Genomic DNA, 19017 nt, shown 5'->3' on the forward strand with positions numbered 1-19017 from the left:
CCCCTACTGCATTCCGTACAACGTTTCCTGTGAGGCGCCATTAATTGTAGCTGCGCATGTGCAGAAGTCGGTTTTGGTCTTTCAATTCATTTTCTTTCATAAAGTATTTCTCATTTATTTCGTATAAAGTCAGGATATCAGTTCCAATGTCTGTCCAGCTGTCGAATAACAGCAATCCCGTTGTGTTCTTCGACATAACAATCGGAGGACAGGTAGGTAGACCAGCGGAGCTAACAGCGGTTACTTTATTTCTCTAACCCCACGTTGATGCTTCATCTCGGAATACATCGATTTAAAGTTATGGCCTATATAAATACGTCTATGAGTTATTTTTGGTTATTTGGAAATACATTGCAATACATTACTGATACATCGTATTGCATAAAAGCTTGTTTTTTTTAGGTGCCCTGAGCCTTTGAGGGCTCCTTGTGCATCGCTGAAAACTTGTTGTAGCCCAGTGGTTCTTAACCTTGTTGGAGGTACCGAACCCTGTCGGTTTCATATGCTCACTCACTGACCCTTCTTAAGTAAAAAAAAAAACCAAACAACTTTTTTCAAGACATAAGTATGTTTTACTGGTGTATTTAATGAATTGTGCATTAATGTCACCTTTTTCAAATAACAAAACTGAGACACATGAAATGACCTACCTGCAAATCGGTGTGACTTCTGTTGTTATTGAGAGACCAGTTCAGATTATGCGGAGCTTGACCTTGGCAAGTGCTATTCTTATGTCATTTTCACAGCAAAGTCTGTTTCTGTTGTTTTCCACGCAGCTTAAGGAAGCATTCCTTTATTTTTGCCAGTGCGACACAAGAGGTGCTCAACTTGACATTGCAAATCATGTAGAACGCTGACTCCCATCACGTTCCGTTATACAGTACATGTAAATTCACGTTGCACACCAACACGATGTGTCGGGTGTTTTGTCTTGACCCCCGTCTCTGCCGAACCCCTGAGACCGACTTGCCGAACCCCTGAGACTGACTCACCGAACCCCTAGGGTTCGATCGAACCCAGGTTAAGAACCACTGTCCTAGCCTTTCTAATGAAATTGAATGTACGCACGTCCCATGCACTGAAGAGCATCATCTCTGTTTCTTGGAAATTTAAAATTGAACTTTTAAGGTAAAATCAGTTTGGTCAAATGATCTCTTAAATTTCAATCTTGATCTAGAGCAGTTGCTAAACAGAACTTTTCCAGAAGCTGCAGCATTAACTAACCATCTGTAGCCTGTACATTTACAAACTGACAATTTACAGTTAATTTCATTCTCTGCTTAAATACTAGACTTGCGTACTCATCATACTTAAACCCATAAAAATACTTTTGGACACCACCACACCCAATACTAAATTTGAGCAACGTTGCTTTGATTTTTGTTAGAAAAACAGAACATATTGTAGACATGCCTAAGAGTACCAAAGAGGAGGTTTATTGATGTAGTGAAACAGTACAAGAAGGTAGTTGGTGTGACAAAAGAGGATGCAGAAGACAGGGTTAGATGGAGGCAACTGATTCGCAGTGGGAACCCCTGAAGGGAAAAGTGGAAGGGAGAAGAAGAAAGCATCCATCCATCCATCCATCCATCCATCCATCCATCCATCCATCCATCCATCATCTACCGCTTATCCAGGGCCGGGTCGCGGGGGCAACAGTCTCAGCAGGGTTGACCATACTACCTTCTGCCCAGACACTTCCTCCAGCTCCTCCGGGGGGAGCCAGAGGCATTTCCAGGCCAGCCGAGAGACATAGTCCCTCCAGTGTGTCCTAGGTCTTCTTCGAGGTCTCCTCCCGGTAGGACATGCCCGAAACACCTCCCCAGGGAGGCATCCAGGAGGCATCCGGAACAGATGCCCGAGCCACCTCAGCTGGCTCCGCTCGAGGTGGAGGAGCAGCGGCTCTACTCCTAGCTCCTCCCTGGTGACTGAGCTCCTCAGCCTATCTCTAAGGGTGCGCCTGGCCACTTTACGGAGGAAACTCATTTCAGCCGCTTGTATCCGGGATCTTGTTCTTTTGGTCATGAACCAAAGTTCGTGACGATAGGTGAGAGTACGTAGATTGACCGGTAAATGGAGAGCTTCGTCTTACGACTCAGCTCCTTCTTCACCACAACAGACCTATACAATGACCGCATTACTGCAGAAGCTGCACCGATCCGTCTGTCAATCTCACGTTCCATCCTTCCCTCACTCGTGAAAAAGACCCCAAGATACTTAAACTCCTCCACTTGGGGCAAAGACTCTCTACTGACCTGAAGAGGGCACACCGCCCTTTTCCGATCGAGAACCATGGCCTCGGATTTAGAGGTGCTGATCCTCATCTCACTTGCGTCACACTCAGCTGCAAACCATCCCAGTGCACGCTGAAGGTCCAGGTTTGATGAGGCCAACAGGACAACAATGTCTGCAAAAAGCAGAGATGATATCCTCTGGTCCCCAACCCGGAGGTGGTTGCCAAACTCCTCAGTGGCAAATCACCGGGGGTGGATGAGATTTGCCCTGAGTACCTCAAGTCTCTGGATGTGCAGGGACTGTCATGGTTGACATGTCTCTGTAACATCACATGGCAGTCGGGGACAGTACCTCTGGATTGGCAGATCGGGGCTGTGGTCCCTCTTTTCAAAAAAGGGGGACCGGAGGGTGTGTTCCAGCTATAGGGGGATCACACTCCTCAGCCTCCCGGGGAAAGTCTATTAGAGGGGCCTGGAGAGGAGGATTAGACCTATAGTCGAACCGCGGATTCAGGAGGAACAATGTGGTATTCGTCCCGGTCGTGGAACACTGGACCAGCTCTCTATCGAGTGCTCGAGGGTTCATGGGAGTTTGCCCAACCACTCCACATGTGTTTTGTGGATCTGGAGAAAGCATTCGATCGTGTCCCTCGTGGTATCTTGTGGGGAGTGCTTCGGGAGTATGGGGACCGGACAGCCCTTTGCTGAGGGCTGTCCGGTTCTTGTATGACCGAAGCCAGAGCTTGGTTTGCATTGCCGGCAATAAGTCAGACCTGTTCCAGGTGCATGTTGGACTCCGGCAGGGCTGCCCTCTATCACCGGTTCTGTTTATAATCTTTATGGACAGAATTTCTAGGCACAGCCATCATAGGGGTTTTCGTACTGCTCTTCGTCTGGCCTGTCACCCAGGACCTGTTTGCCAAGGGAGACCCTGGCAGGAGCATTAAGCCCCTGACAACATAGCTCCTGGGATCATTCGGGCACTCAAACTCCCCCACCATGATAAGGTGGCAGCTCTCGGAGGAGAAGAAGAAAGTATACCTGCCTAAATTGTCACATAAGAGGGAGTGACTTAGTCTTGATCTCAAAGCGTTTTTGTTCATAACAAAGAACGTCTGCTCACATAAATATATGGACCCAAACAAGCTCAACATTTTCTTCGCAAATGTGCGCATCTCTGGAAACTTGCTGTCATCCAGCTGCCGGTAAAAAGACATGATATAGCTCCAGGTGTTAGTGCATCACTCGCTATCACACTGAAGCTCTGTCAACTCAGGCTGTAGCTGAGGTGGGGTCTCATCAGGGTCCACGGTGAAAGGAGAGGAAAATAACAATATGCCCTTTTTGATAGCAGCCAAATCCCTCGTTTAACTCACCAGCGAAGGACGTGATGCCTGCTGTATGCTACACCAGTTGTTCACCTGTAACGCCACCATGACGTTCTACAAAAGCTGGAAATGCGTGGTGCAGGGTTCTGTTGGCTGATTCCTACATTTTTTCCTTGAAGACTGGCATTCAGTGCATTAAGATGCTTTGTTCTGTCAACCAAAAAAAACCCACTAGGAACCAAGGCAGTCAGAGGCTGCAACATCCTGCAATTTACCCTGACCTACCCTGACTAGCTTTGACCTCAAATCGATGATTGATGTTACATCTCCATATTCATTCTGTGTTTGAGTTCCTTCACTTTTTCAACGTAGACGCTCTCAGATAGCTTTTATGTGTTGGCATAGTAATCATTTTAGTATTACCTAAGAATCATGGCAAATCAGGCAAATGGTTATTTCAGTTTTTATTGTAAAAGTATATTTTCCGCTGTTCCTTGAAGCTGCAGCGAAAACCTGCAGAGATCTCCTGAGTCACATCCCCTTTCCCAAGCAGGAGAGCTAGCATCTCACAGCACTGGCTGTGATGAGTCAGTTTTGTTCTTTGAAAGTTCATGACAGTTAACAGACATGTTACACTGCCCCTATGAGTTGAATAAAGGAACTGATATAGGCAGATGAGCATGTGAAAGATGAGTAAGCTATCTTCCTCCTCCACCCTCCCACAGTGAGTGTGTTTGCGGGTTTGTCTCCAGGTGGCTATGCGGTGCACTGGCGTCATGCCTGGAGTTTACCCTGCCTCACGCCCCCTGTCCGCAAGGATAGGCTCCAGCAACCCTGTGACAGTGGCAGAAGCGGGTATTGAAAATGAATGAATGAATTCACTGTAGTGGATGAAAAAAAAGTCAGCTAATACAGGGCATTAGATTAAACACCTGAAGAACATAGCAGTCAGTTCAGTTGGTTTGCCAATGTCCAGAAATAAGTCAAGATTTTCATCTTTTCGCCAGGCTGGAGCCTGAAGGTTCTCAGCTGCCACAGACATCACAGACTCTATGACCAAAGCTCGACTCAGTGAAGAATATCATCTGCCTGTTGCCTTTCATGGTGGACTGAAGTTTGACTTTTGAGATCGTTGTGTTTTCCCTTTGTCTGTAAACAATTAGCTGCAGAGTAGGTCGATGAGTAGATTTTGGTGTCATTGGATTATGATAACATTGATGCTCTTTGGAAGTGTTTGTTGTTGTTTTTTGTTGTTGTTTTTTTTACAATTTTCGATTCCGGTTCTTTGTGTTTCAGGATCAAAACACGCCACAGTTTATTTTGTTATATTATGTGTAAATGAAACATCATTGATTGCGTATGACTCGTGCAGGTATTCATGTCACATCTTGACATCACTAGAACTGGCATAGCAGCAGTACACATGATTTTAGTGTTCACCAACTGCAGACGGCAGACATTCATTTTCCAATTAATGTGTTCCAGGGTTTGCATTTGACAGTGTATTAGAGTCAGGCTAAGTATAATTCTCAAAGGTGACGTGATTCAACAGCATCATTTTTGTTTGACACTGAACTAAATTATTCTGTTTTCCGTTCAAAGGGAGCAGCTTCCTTGTATTAAAACTGCTAGTGTTGCTTCACACTACATTAGCGTGTCCAGGGTTCTGCTGCCTTGATAAGATGTGCATTTCGGTGCTGTCCTGACCTCCACAAGTATGTCAGGCGTGGAACAGGCTGACACCATATCAGTTCTCTTTAGCATTCAATCAGAATATTGAGGCAGAAAAGGAGCACCAGGCCAACAAATGAAAAAGCGGTCCGAATGAAACTGTTATGTGATTTTGTGTTCTAAATGTTAGTTTGGACTCATTAAAATGAAACGATGAACCAAACAAGGCGGTCCTGCTGTTTTTCAATCTTGGAGACATGCAGAATGTCTGTTTGACGACGCAGCATGAACGTTCCCTTTTTAAAAAGGCCTTATGTAATTTGACAATATCCTCAATCATGCGATCCGATGTCAACAAGTAATTTCATTCATATCATGTGGTCGACAATAATATCAACAATTATGGGTAAATCTTACACTTATTAGTTTTTTTTTCAGTAAAATAACTTTATTTCTGAATATTTATTGGGCTATTCTGAAAATCAAACCAGGCCATTAACAGGATGAAAATCCATAGTAATTTCATTCAAGTCTAAAATTATCTTTGAACAATCCTGTATGACAGAAGAAAAAAATATATATACAGTACATATATATATGAGCACAGAAGTCGACTCATGCTGCTTGATTCCTGAATATATGTACAAATAACGTTTATTAATGCATATTAATGAACCTTAATCTCTTTTCTCCATAATAATAATGAGTTACATCAGGAGTTCCGGCAGTTTTTTGTTAACATTTTGACTGTTATGTTTTGAGGAATCAGTGAAAGAAACACTTGCGCCTCCAGGCTTGGTTAATTTCGGGAAGAAGTGATTTTAAACATGTAACAACATTCATGCAGATGAACGACTCAGTGTTGGCTCACTTCCACAAAGTGTTGAGTCTCTTTCTTATATTATTTTATTACACCCAGAGCAGATTGTTTTTCTTTCCTTTTGATGGGTTGAACACAGCTACAGGAAGTTGATGATGTTGCATTCCTTTACTCAAGTACCAGTAAACAATCCATAAGCACACATTTTCGGGCAGATGACTATATGGACCTGATGTGTTGCTTTTTCTCCAGAACATGATACCAATGAGTAAACTGTTGGTGCACTCTAACCACATAATGTTAACAGAGATATAGGCAGGCACTCGAAAGTCAAGGACCATATAGGCCACAGACATGGTGAGATAAGGCATCCAGAACAAGCTGAAGCCTAGCGTTAGGGCGAGCCACAGAGGTGGGTGTGGCCAGACAGTCTCCTCCTGACTGTTATCACTGACTTCTGTCTTGGTAAGGTTGACTGAGATGTAAAACAAGTCGCTCTTCTGGGGATCCTGTTCTTCTCTCAGCACAGCTATCCTATCAGCCTCTTTCAGCCACAGGGGAATATTTGGCCAAAAGGGCACTGTTGCACAAAGTACTGCTATGAAAAGCACCAAAGTGAAGTATGAAATTAGTACAGACTCTTCTACATCACACACTAGTGCCTTTCTCCATGACATATTGTCCAGTTCCATCAGCTCTGCTTTAACCGTGGAAAGGGAGTAGACAACAGCTAATATCCAGCACAGCAAAACAAAGACTGTGTTTCTCAGGTATTTGTAGAACGTCCTCTGGTTGCAGAAGTAGATGTCATCCAAACAGTAATCCATTAAACCGAGGGACATCATTGGCAGCGGCAGCGCTCCGTAGGTTGCCGATGCGTTAACCATGAGGAAGCAAAGTGTCACGGGGGATTTCTCAGGCCCGAGAAACCACACCGCTGTTAACAGGGACACCATTACCAAGTTGGCCACGACTATAGACAGGCTGCACACATTTAAAAAGGAGGTGTACAGCTTCCGACAGCAGAAGTAAAAGACGGCTGCATCCAGTCCAAACTTGGAAAGCATGAGAAACACATATTTATCAAGGTTTGACTGACAGCCAAGCTCCTCACTCCATTGGCTTATAATGGCCTGCATTCTGACAAATGGGTGCTTTTCACGATCACCTCAGTCAGCGTTTGTTATTGTAGCATTTCTTCGGTTTTATACTAAGATGCTCCAGGAAATGCTGTGAAAGACAAGATGATATTGGTAAGAAGCTTTGGCCATGCAGTTAAACAAGAACAAACATGTAGCTGCATGTGTCAAGAAACATTACCTTATCCTTCGCAGATCTTATCTCATAGTAAACATTAATACCAATATGAAGGATGCCCCACTCCTACTTTTTTAGCTGCTCAAACAATAAAAGTATTTTGTTTGTTCATGGTTTTTAGTGAATTTTAAGTTTGTCCAAAAAGGTGCAGGTTGAGTAGTGACAGTTAGCGTTTGAATCTGGTACCCTGACTTTGCAGCAACCCTAAAATAATAGTCCTGTTGCATGTCACGACTTGCACTTGTGAAGAAAATAGTGAAGGATCAACAGCATTCTCACTTGACTCGGAACTGAAATGTTGATTTCCCCATTCCACATTAGTTCACAAATATGCTTTGTTCAAGCTTACCTGTTGCCCCAGTCTGAATTTCCTGAATTGTGGAGAGCAGTTTCTGCCCTTTTCTAACATAAATTTTACACAACAGTTAAAAACAAGAATTAGATTGTAATGGTAAGTGTGTACCTCCAGTCAGGTTTGTCCAAGTCCTTTGAAACTCAACAGAAATCTTGACACTTAACTCCCACAGAAATGAAAAGTATGTTCCAGAGAACGCTGACATGCCCGAGTCAGGATTTCTCAGAGTGTTGTTGGTGCAGTTGTTCCTGGTCAGTAAGTCTCCCTATGCTCCACCTTCCATTGTGAATGCAAACAGACTGATGGGCCACACCTTCTGTACTTTGAATGAAGCCTGCATGTTGGTGTCCTATTTAATCCTGCAGTCATAGATCTTTTTTTGGTTGATCTTCCTGTTCTGTAACAGGTAACAGGTGGAGATGGTTCATGTCTGCTGAATCTATACCCACTGACTGCTGGTGTTCATGTATAGAATTACTAGAGTCCTGGGAAACAGACATCTGGTGTTGAATGTAGGAACCCGATTCTATTTGTATAAGAAGACTTAGACAAATAGGTGAAGTTATTTATGCAGAAATACGCTTGATGCGGCACTGGGTTTTAACAATAGTAAATTCAACCTAATATGACAATAAAAATTTAAAATGTAAGTAGCAATTATAAACCTTTGAATACTTTTTATTTTACCCTAATTACTGGAGTGGTTTTAAAACCCAAAGGGATCCTTCAAGGGGGTCCCACACAAAAAATTTAATAGCATATTCTAATAATCTATAATAGAATATTACATCATGTCCATCAAAAAAGTTCAAAAGTGTCATACTTCGTTCTAAACTAAATAATTTATAATCTGCATAATTACATGCCATTATCTTACCTGTTCTGAACTGACTTCAGCCAATGGCATTCCAGGCAAATCCAGCGCCCTGCGTTTGGTTGTTTCACATCAACACATGAACTTAGTTGGCTGACTGTGTTGTTGAGACAGAGAAAAGGCAGGAGATCCAGTAGCTGCTCGAGTCAGGAGACCGAGTGAAAGGAGTTGTGTGGTGATGTCAGTGAGACAGACCACTCTTTTTACAGCAGCACCCACAGATTGTTTACACACACAGTTAGACACACGGACATTGTTCGAACAGTCAGCTATGGGCATGGCCCTTTGATTTGTGGGAGGCCTGGGTGGACAGACACCAACGTTGCCGTACGTACTGTATGCACAATCACACTGTTCGTAGAGGATTTAATGTACTGCATCATGATTATGACGTCTTCTCAATTAGTTGGTTGTATGACTTTTGACTGGGAAAGCTTACAGAACTGTTACGCAATTAATTACATTTCATTTCATTTTGTTTCATATCAAAGCAGTGAGCACAACGAGATGGACAAAAAGAAGTCCCAGATAAGTCAGTCATTTGTCAAGTCATGTTACTGGTTAGCCCAGCTAAGCATGTCAATACCCCTGATTATCTTTGTGAACCAGGAACTCGCTCTTCCTGTCTATTCAATCTAGGTTAGCCTGAAGCTCAACTGACCTGTTTTTTGTGAAAATGCACTCCAAGCTTAAATATTTGTCTTTGTTTTTGTTGTCTTCTTTTGTCAGGATGTTGGACGAATGAAGATTGAGCTGTTTGCCGATGTGGTTCCAAAGACAGCTGAGAATTTTCGGTAAAGAGAAAAACTGCCAGACAACAGTGATATCACAGATACATATTTAAATCGTAGTTTAATAAGTCCCAATATTCTTATCTTTTACAGGCAGTTCTGCACTGGAGAGTTCAAGTAAGGCTGTGAAGAACTGTACTTTGATTGCACACAGACACAACTAGGCCATGTTGGAGAGTAAAGCAGCCACAACCTGTTCTGTAACATCTGAGTAGTCCTGGCTTTGGGAGCAACCTGATACTTGACTATTAAACAATGTTTTCCTCTTCCTGGGTGTGGAAACAGAAACCCGATGAACATAAAATGTTTTTACCAGGGAAACTTAATTTATTCAATCACATGCAGACCTGGCTAGTCAGGTTTTTGAAGGCCTTTTATTTATATGCATATGTATGACAAAGCAAGTGCAGGGACGGTATCACTGCACGAGTACTGCACGTAAATGAAGTGAAGCAAGCAGCTGGGAAATAAACCCTTAAGTTTAGACTGATTAGTTCTTTGAAATACTAGAAATCTGTAAAACTCTATTGTACTTGTACTATGTGACTACTAAACACTGCCCTAAGGCATGATTTGGTGCAGTCAGATGGGTTCAAGCACAACTCTGCCTTTCTGATTTGCTTTTAGGTAGTACACAGAACTCCTAAGACTTTGTAAGAAAGGTTTATTGCATTAAGCTATTTTGTGTGGGGAAAAAAAGATCTGATTCTGCCAGACAATTAAGAACATACTACAGAGCAACAATTAATTAATAATGTAAGAATACAGCAGTCATTGGTAGTAGAAATTTGAATCTTTAACATCTGTGCAGATTCAAATGTAAAATGACATATGCACAGTAACACTTGTAACAAATTATACTAAACAGCTTTGCGTTACTGATATAGAGGCAGGGAATATCAGCTGAGTATAAGATACTGACATATCCCATTATTAACTGAATAATAGTAATTAATAAATAGTTTAAATATCCTCTTGTGGAATAAAGTATTTCAAATATTAGTAGGTAATTGTGGTCCTTCATGGTTGAATTTGCGTATGACAACTCCTCGGCGGCAGTAGCTCAGCCCAAAAGGCGTCAGTCATCTCCTGAGCGCTGCTGATGTGCCCTAACCCCTGAGCTCTGTTACGCTACATGACTGCCCATCACTCTCTCCCTCAGTTACATATGCATGGGCCGTCTGTGTGTGTATGAAATATGTACTGTAGTGTCAAAAGCTGATGATAAATAATCAATACTGCTATCAGGAGGACCAAATATGGGTGGAACTTGAAATTGTTCGGGTTTTGCTCTGAACAAAACCCTCTTCAGTTCTTTAGCTCGGTTGAGAGGTATATCTTCAATAGTGAGACAAATTGTATTATAAAAAGAGTTTACTGAAGAAGTTCAGCAGTTTACAAGTTGGTGAGGATACAGCGCTGGGCTCTCCAACAGACGCCGCAACAAACCTCTGGAGGAGAGTCCCGAATGTTCATTGGCCGTGATCTTTATAGTGCTTGGGTTAGACTGTCCTTGAGTCACCAGCCCCCTGGCTCAGCCTCGCATGTATCAGTATCTATGTGCTGTGCTCGTTCTGTACTTGTGTTCAGAAAAGTATGTGATAGACAAGAACTAGATAGACAAGTGTTGTGCTATCTATGTTTGTGTAAGCAGAGGCGTTTTGTGGTCGTTTCCATTGTTAAATGGCAATTCCCAACAAAATCATTCAACAGAACCAGAACAGCTTTATTCCTGGCCTTCCCATGATGTCAATTGACATTTAAATGTCCTCTCCAAGCTCACAGCAGATTGATTTGTGAGGTGTAGTTTACACTACAACACAATGTTTTTTGAATTTGATGCTTAATTTATTTTGTCCCATTTCAAACCTTTCTCCTACAGGAGGGATGGCGTCCCCATTGGTTTCAAAGGGTGTACATTCCACAGGTATGCCGCTTTTTCAGTGATTGTAATTCAAGTAGAGCACCAAACTCTCCAGGTTATTTTACATCTGCTGAAACAATCTCCTTGGATGTTTGCTTTCTGGCTTTTCTTTTATATGTCAGGTGCTAGAGGCTAATTAATGAAGTATGATCTTGGGCTTGGAATAAAATAATAGCATCTGGATGAGGTATTAAAAGTTGTATTGCTTTCACACTTTTTTTCCTTTAGTAGAGTAAATCAACAAGGTTTTGAACAAGTGTCTTTGGTGGTGATGCAAAAATTCATTGAATTCTGGTGGGGTTTGTTTCATAATCTGGATACATTTGTGGGATAATGTCTCAAATGCTTGAACAACAATTGCACAATGACATCTGTATTAGGTCAACCTCAAATCGGTCAGATCTGATACAACCGAACCGAACAAACCTGGAGCAGTTCGTTCGGTTCAGGTCAGATCTTTTTTGTCCCTCAATGGGAAATTGGATTTGCAGCAGAATAAAATAGTAAAATGTATCCAGAATAAATAAGAGCATGCCTTAAAATAAATAAAATGCTGCTGTGCAGTGCAGCTATTATGTTAGTGTAAAGCGCTTTTATTGCTCTAGGAACAAATAAAAATCTTAGTCTGTTGCTTTTCACCCTGGGGAACCTATAACTCCACCCCGATGGAGGAAACACAAATTTGTAAGAGAGCGGATGGTCAGCATAAGACAGGACTGACTGCGCCTTTTGCAGAATCTGCTTGTAAATATCTGTCAGAGAGGGCTGCGGAATGCTGATTATTTTGCTGTCCATTTTGACAATTTCAGACAATTTAAAAAGTCAATAGAAGATTTATAAAATAAAATCATTAAAATATTGTCCACATTAAAAGTGATCAGTCTGTGGAGGAAATATAGTCCCTGCAGGCCCTTTTTGCGGATTAAAATTGTGATTCAACTTTGATTTTTGTTTGTTTTTTGAACATTCAACTTCAGGTAGTGATGGTCGCATCACAGTACAGGTCCGTGATCACCCTCTCCATTCTGGAGCAGACAGATGAAAACAGTGTCATAAGCAAATTTCAAAATATGCCTGTCCTTAAAATTACACCTGAAGTCATTTGTATAAATATACAAAAAAGGAGATAGTACGCACCCTTGTGGTGAGCCAACTTCTTCTCAGATAAAATACCATTGGGTCTGACTGCCTGGTGCACACAAGTTAAAAAATAAAACACCGATTCTGCCATTCTAACATCAAGACTAACAATAGAAAGAAGTTTGTTAATTACAATGTGTTGCTGAATCGTATTAAAAGCTGACGGAAAATCCACAAATAACAGCCTAGCATGGGTTTTTATGGACCTGAGGTGTTTATACAGGTACAGTAGTTAGACTGATAGCATCATTTAACCCTCTTTTTTTTGTCTATATGCAAATTGCTGGCTCTAAACCTTGTCCATGAGAAAATGTTCCATCAGTCGCTCAAATGTATTCATTACCTTTGAGGTCAGTGCCACGGGCCTCAGGTTATTGAGCCCTTTGGAGTTTTTGTTCTTTGCGATCGGTACAACAATGGACTCTTTCCACAGTTTTGGGACCTTATGCTGGATAAGAGACAAGTTAAAAAGATCAGAAAAAATATGACATAAATGATCTGCACGGTTTTTCAAGAGTTTACCAGAAATCAAGTCTGGCCCTGGCCTCTTTTTAGTGTTACACATTAGGAACATCGATCTAACATAGAGGGTGCTGATTGTTGGCTGGGAGCTCGCAAAACAGTTACTCAGTGAGTTCCACGCATCATTGTGCACATTTTTAGAAAGCTGTTCATCTTTAAGACGTAAATAAAAGTCATTCAATGTATTTGCAAGGTCTTAATTTGACTTAAAACCATCAAAGCTATGGATTTTCAATTGTTTTATTCTGTCTGGTTGGGCATAACATTTAAAAGTTACTCATTCGCTTCAGTTGCAAGGATTCAAGTCACCATTAAAGTTTCTTTTACTCCATAATGACCATTGATAATAACACACTACTGTGGGATAGAAAAAAAAACATGCTTGATTTTAACTTAAGGTTAAACTCTAGCTGAAACTGCTTATTCAAAAGTTAGGTCAAAGATTCAAAGGTATTCAAATAATTATTAAAACATGGTTAAAAAAAACAATATTTAGACAAAACAGTAACAGCACACAATAAGGGTCAGACCCATTCACTACTTCTTGGTTTTTATGTTGTATTATTTTACAGAATATTGTCAAAGCACATGTTGAGGCGCTGCATCAACGAGTCTGACATGTCAAACTGAGTGACTGAAAATGTTCTGATTGCAGCTTTTGTCAGCAAAAATAATGAATGGAATGGTTTTTTTTGTTGTTGTTTTTTTTGGTAGGGTTATTAAAGACTTTATGATACAAGGAGGGGACTTTGTTAATGTGAGTACAGACACACACACACACACACACACGCACACAACATCACAGTTTCTGCATTACAACTGAACTGAGTGTTAAAATCAATTACTGTCCAAATTTTTATCAAGCAAATTGGTAAATATAGTAAGCTGACTGTAATCATTTCCCTGTAGCAATTTTAACAGAGTGTTAAACATAACCTGAGAGGATAGAATGGGGTAAAGATAAAATTAAGTTGTGAATTACAGAGACCAACATTTTTCACTGCGGCAAGTATCTCTTTGAGTGGAATATTTGATAGTTCTGAATGTGTAAAGAGGTAAATCAGTTTTTCATTCAGTTAAAAAATGTAAAAAGTTGCTTCAAAAGTTTGACGTATTCAAGTCACCATCAAGGGTGTGTGTCTTCCATATACAGTATGTTGACAAGACTTCTGCCGTCTACCGCCTCCCGCTGGACTGCTGAATTATTGCATATTTAAACTGAGGGTGAACCCTGCCTTATTACTGTACATCCTGTGAAGCGGTGATGTAATTGTCAGTGTTCGTGTGTTCGTCCATCCGTCCGTCCATTCGTCCGTCCATTCGTCCATCAAATATCTTCACAACCGTTGCAGATAGAAAGATGAGAGAAAAAATACATTACTCGGGCGGCAAAGGGGATGAAAATGAGATGATGACCTTGACTTTGAGAAAAGTAGGTCATGGTCATATTTCAACTTTTGTACACTCAGGAACCGGATAAGATAGAAAGACGAGGGAGAAGACCAGTGTGAGTAAGACCATAGATCAAAGCATTAGCTTTGATCTGTCCTGAGATATTTTTGCACCTATCTCTGGAACCGGATAAGATAGGAAGATGAAACAAGGGTATCAAAATTAGATCACAACCTTGACCTTGAAAAACTAGGTCAAAGTCACATTTTGACTTTTATACATTTGCAGGTACACATCTCTGAAACCTCATGACAAATAGAACACACCAGTTACATGTTGGATGATGAGTCTTTTATTAAATGACCCTGACCTATGAAAGTAGGTCAGGGTAAATTTTTGAATTCAGGGGTGTCGCTGAATGTTGCAGTCTCGAACTGCCATGTTAACTTTTGTTTTTGATGAAGGGTGATGGAACTGGCATCTGCAGCATCTACAGGGGTCCTTTTGCTGATGAAAACTTTGATCTCAGGCATTCATCCCCTGGTCTTTTTGCTATGGTAAGCTTGTGCATCAGTGTTCATATGAGGATTTAAAATGTTATTCCATTACTGTCACAAATGAAAATCACCCATTGTTTAACAACACTGGGTGATGATGAAGATGAAGTGTGAATGTTGCCTTGTGTTGCAAAACACAAGTGAAATCCTGTTTAAGTACAATCCACTACTCTTATTTCTTCTGTTTTTGTTCACCTCTTATACCATATATACCATTAAAGGCAAATAAAAAAAGTTACCACTCTACTGTGCTGTAAAGCTGATCCCTTTATCTGGCTTTCACACATAAGATCATTTTCCATTCCCCTAATAATAAGTAGGTGTAGAATTAACTGGTTTCACCGGTAAACTAGATATGTTGTGAGATAACTAAATGCTGTAATGTGTTAGCCTGGTAGGATATCAGTCTTAAATGGGTGATTTATATTAAAATCAACTTTTACATTTAGTTTTTTGTCGTGTTCAATATTTCAACAGATTCAACAAGTGTATGTTATGAGTACGCCTTCTCCTACTCGGTACAATATAAGGGGTTGTGGTCATAATAATCATGTCAAATAAATAATTAGTGCTATTGTTAAATTTGATTGATCAGGGTTGTGTCGAACTCCGGATGTTACACCTTATATCAGGAGATGAAATCTAACCAGAATGTCTTCCCAGTTTAATTCACTATTTAGCCTGAGTACAATAACTTTCTAACCGTAATGGAAATGATGAGATTTTAGAGAGCGTCTTTGTAACCATAGTAACAGACTCACACTCCTAACTGTACAGGTTGCAGAGGAGGGAGAAACCATTGATGGAGCTGCTGTGCTTTATTGCCATAACACATGGCAGCCCATTTTAAATTGTAATCAAAAAATGTTATCTGATTTCCTATGATGCTCTGGGATGGTAAAACCAATACAGTTACCTTTTTCCTTCATTCCTGTGAATCGACCATAATTAAGACTAATTTGTTGTAATATTACCATTTTTTCTGTGTGCCTCACTCAGGCAAACAGTGGTCCAGGGACAAATGGCTGTCAATTTTTCATTACCTGCACTAAATGTGACTGGCTTGATGGGAAGCATGTTGTTTTTGGTGAGTGGCTACAATATTAATTGTTTACTCAAATATATTTATTGGTCTTTTTCCTTTTTGAGTTAAATTAAGGGTTTTTTTGTTGATTTTTTTTTTTGCTTGAATTTTTTTCTTTCAGGAAAGGTCATTGACGGCTTGTTGATCATGAGAAAAATTGAGGTAAATTCTCAATGTAACATTGATTTATAGGAATTATTTTTATTGGTTATTGTACATTCTTCAGGGAACAAAATTACTGAAGGATTGAATGCTTCCGATCTGATCTGAGTTCATGTAATTTGCAGTCAGCCTTTCTTTCTCCTAACAGAATGCTCCTACTGGACCCAACAACAAACCCAAGCTCCCCATCGTTATCTCACAATGTGGAGAGATGTGACCCAACTTACTTCATGATTGCTTTCAGATTCTGAATTCTCATAAAAGATTTCACATTTGAGGTGGGTTTAGATACTGACAGGATGTAATTAATATATGGTATCGAAAGAAACCATATATTACAAAGAAGAAGAAGAAATTCCTTTCTAAAATGTGAATGTGTACCCCGTCATTAAAGAAAGTTGGACTTTTTTTGAGAAATTCTTATAGTTTAGTGTATCATATGTGATGAATAAATTTTTTTACATCCCAAAAATTTTGGAGGAAGTCTGGGAGTTTTTGTTAATATTTTCAAAGTTGTTTTTTGTTTACAATTCAGCTGTTTGGCTGAAATGTGTTGAGACAGGATCAATCCTTGGACCTTGGTTCTTTGGTCACTTGATTGGTTGTTTCATTAGGAAAAATCTTTGTAACTTGCCACCAGAGAAGACACCAGCCTTCTGCCCCTGCCACCATGGCAGGTTTTGCATATAGATTTGATGAACATTAAATATCAAGCTGAAATTTTGTCTAATGTAATTGAGCAGCACTTCAAAAATGTATGTAAATTGATGGTCGTGGTTATCCAAAGCTGTTTAAAACAATCCACTGGACTTAAGAACTGAAGAGGCCTCTTGGATGAGCGATGAAACCTCTTCAAGAAACTTTCTTCAAGTCCAGTGGATTGATTTAAACAGCTTTGGACAATGTGCTACTAGTTTTAGTTTATGAACCTGTGATGTTTTGGTTCTGACATTTTTTGCTTTAACAAGTCAAAATATGTACGTTGTAGAGAATTGAGTTTATTTAGTGATCTGATTGGCTTGCGGTTCTGTCATGATAGTTTTTTTCTGAAAGTGTAAACTGTTCGGAGCATGTAAATGTGTACCTTATTGATGAAATGGACTAAACGCTAATTTTTTCAGAAGAACTTGTTTCTTTTTGGTACACTCCAAATACATTACACTCCATTATATATTATTTAAACTAAGTATGTGTAATTGATTTTGACAAAATGCTTACAGTAGTGAATTTTAACTGCTGTCAAGTATTGTCACAAAATATATTTATTACAATACTGAAAACATGCACAATATTGTGCAGCGTACATCTCACAAACTGTATTATAGCTGCACAATTTGTTTAGGAATTGATTTACCAAGATACATAATAATTATAATAGGCTGGATTTAGATTTTGTGCTTTCATAAGCACTCAGAGCAGATTACACTGAGACCATTATTCATTCACACCACAGTCACACCAATGCTGGTCAGCTACATCTGTAATCACGGCTGCCCTGAGGTGGACTATCAGAAACATGGCTGCCAATCTGCGCCGACAGCCTCTCTGACCACCACCAAGCTTACATTCACATTCACACACACCAGCTCGAGACACTGGAGTCAAGGAGAATGACTGGGATGGAGCCGGATTTGAAAGTACTTTGAGTTTTCGACAAATCCTCTGTCTGTTTTCCATTGAAATATGATTTTATGGTGACTGAAGGCTGGTCATCTGAATGGCATATATTCAGAATTATGCACCACTGTAGGCCAACCAAAGGTATGGAGTACAAATCACATACTGATGCAGTTGCTATGCATTTTTTAAAGGGCTTAGATCAATATAAAGTCTCTTCTTAAAAGGAACAGCATTGTAATTATTTTTATCAAATTCAAGTCTGCATTTAATGCTACTGTGGTTTTTGTATGCTAATTTACATAGCCACTTTCATATCACATTCAGTTTCTGACAATAAAAAACATTGTTTTGGCTTGATTTATTGATGAGGGACTTTACATTGTCAATAATTTGGCTATGAATTGGTGACTGGTGATTATCTCTGTTCTTCTTGTGTTTGAGCAAAGGCATTCCCTGCTTTACAGTGAAAGACACAAGTCCTCCATTGCTCTGTTCAGTACCAAGCAAATCTGCTAAACTTATGGATACCTCCTCTTCCTGCAGCCACCCATACAAATCCTAGCCAACAGACCCCTCCCTCATCCACCCTGTCCCTCTTCTGCCTTGGACCTCCTTCTCTTGGCACAAAAGAATCCTTTCAGATGCAGACTGTTCTAATGGATGCAGGAAGAAGGTTTTTTTTTGTTTGTAGGAGGGGGTCTCATCATGGGGAGGCTTTCTGAGGTCAATGCTAAAGCCCATCTTTGTGTGGGAGAACCAGGCTTGGCCATCAACACCAAGCTCTACAAATCAGCCAATGCCCATAAACAGTGCCAGTGGAGCATTAACATGACAATGAATGGGGGGCCGTGGTGGGGTTGTCTCACACTTAGTCTGGGTCTGTCTGCTGGTTGCTGATGGAAGTGATTTTTAAGGTTTTTTTTACATGCTTAAAATTTATCAGCATTTTAAATGCTTTCCCTGTGAACTTGCACATTACCAGTACCTGAAAGATGAAAATACAGTTTCATCCTCTGTTAAAATTGTGAAGGACATGGTTCATCATGGTTGTAATGTTTCCTGAGATAAACTATTGAAAGCGGTTTTGTCTTTAATGAGACCATTCCTTTGTAGTTTTGACAGATCCAAGTTCAGTGCACGTAGGTGAGTAATATAAGAATCAAGAGTGATATCAATCTCAGTAGTGATAAGTCACACATTTTCATACAAAGCTAGGTCGGATTCCA

At 40.3% G+C, this 19017-nt stretch overlaps 2 protein-coding genes across 3 annotated transcripts; one reads left to right on the plus strand and one right to left on the minus strand.

The window, feature by feature from the left end:
• Positions 1-45: 45 nt before the first annotated feature.
• On the plus strand, positions 46-18115 carry ppih (peptidylprolyl isomerase H (cyclophilin H)). The gene is made up of 9 exons (XM_068334280.1): positions 46-212; positions 9329-9393; positions 9484-9507; positions 11273-11317; positions 13691-13733; positions 14833-14925; positions 15925-16012; positions 16131-16171; positions 16320-18115. Exons 1-9 carry the CDS (start codon positions 57-59, stop codon positions 16386-16388), a joined length of 624 nt encoding a protein of 207 aa, XP_068190381.1. The 5' UTR covers positions 46-56; the 3' UTR covers positions 16389-18115.
• si:dkeyp-100a1.6 (probable G-protein coupled receptor 160) lies at positions 5612-8725 on the minus strand. Of its 2 annotated transcripts, none has more exons than XM_068342734.1 (2): positions 8603-8725; positions 5612-7283 (listed from the first exon to the last, which is right to left on the minus strand). In XM_068342734.1, the coding sequence occupies exon 2, from the start codon at positions 7190-7192 to the stop codon at positions 6143-6145; it is 1050 nt and encodes a 349-aa protein (XP_068198835.1). In that variant the 5' UTR covers positions 7193-7283; positions 8603-8725; the 3' UTR covers positions 5612-6142. The 2 variants fall into 2 exon arrangements, with proteins under 2 accessions (XP_068198835.1, XP_068198828.1); XM_068342727.1 differs by lacking the exon at positions 8603-8725 and adding an exon at positions 7834-7947.
• Positions 18116-19017: the final 902 nt, after the last annotated feature.

This window comes from Antennarius striatus, chromosome 2 (genome assembly GCF_040054535.1).
Source record: "Antennarius striatus isolate MH-2024 chromosome 2, ASM4005453v1, whole genome shotgun sequence".
NCBI classification, from domain to species: Eukaryota; Metazoa; Chordata; class Actinopteri; order Lophiiformes; family Antennariidae; genus Antennarius; species Antennarius striatus.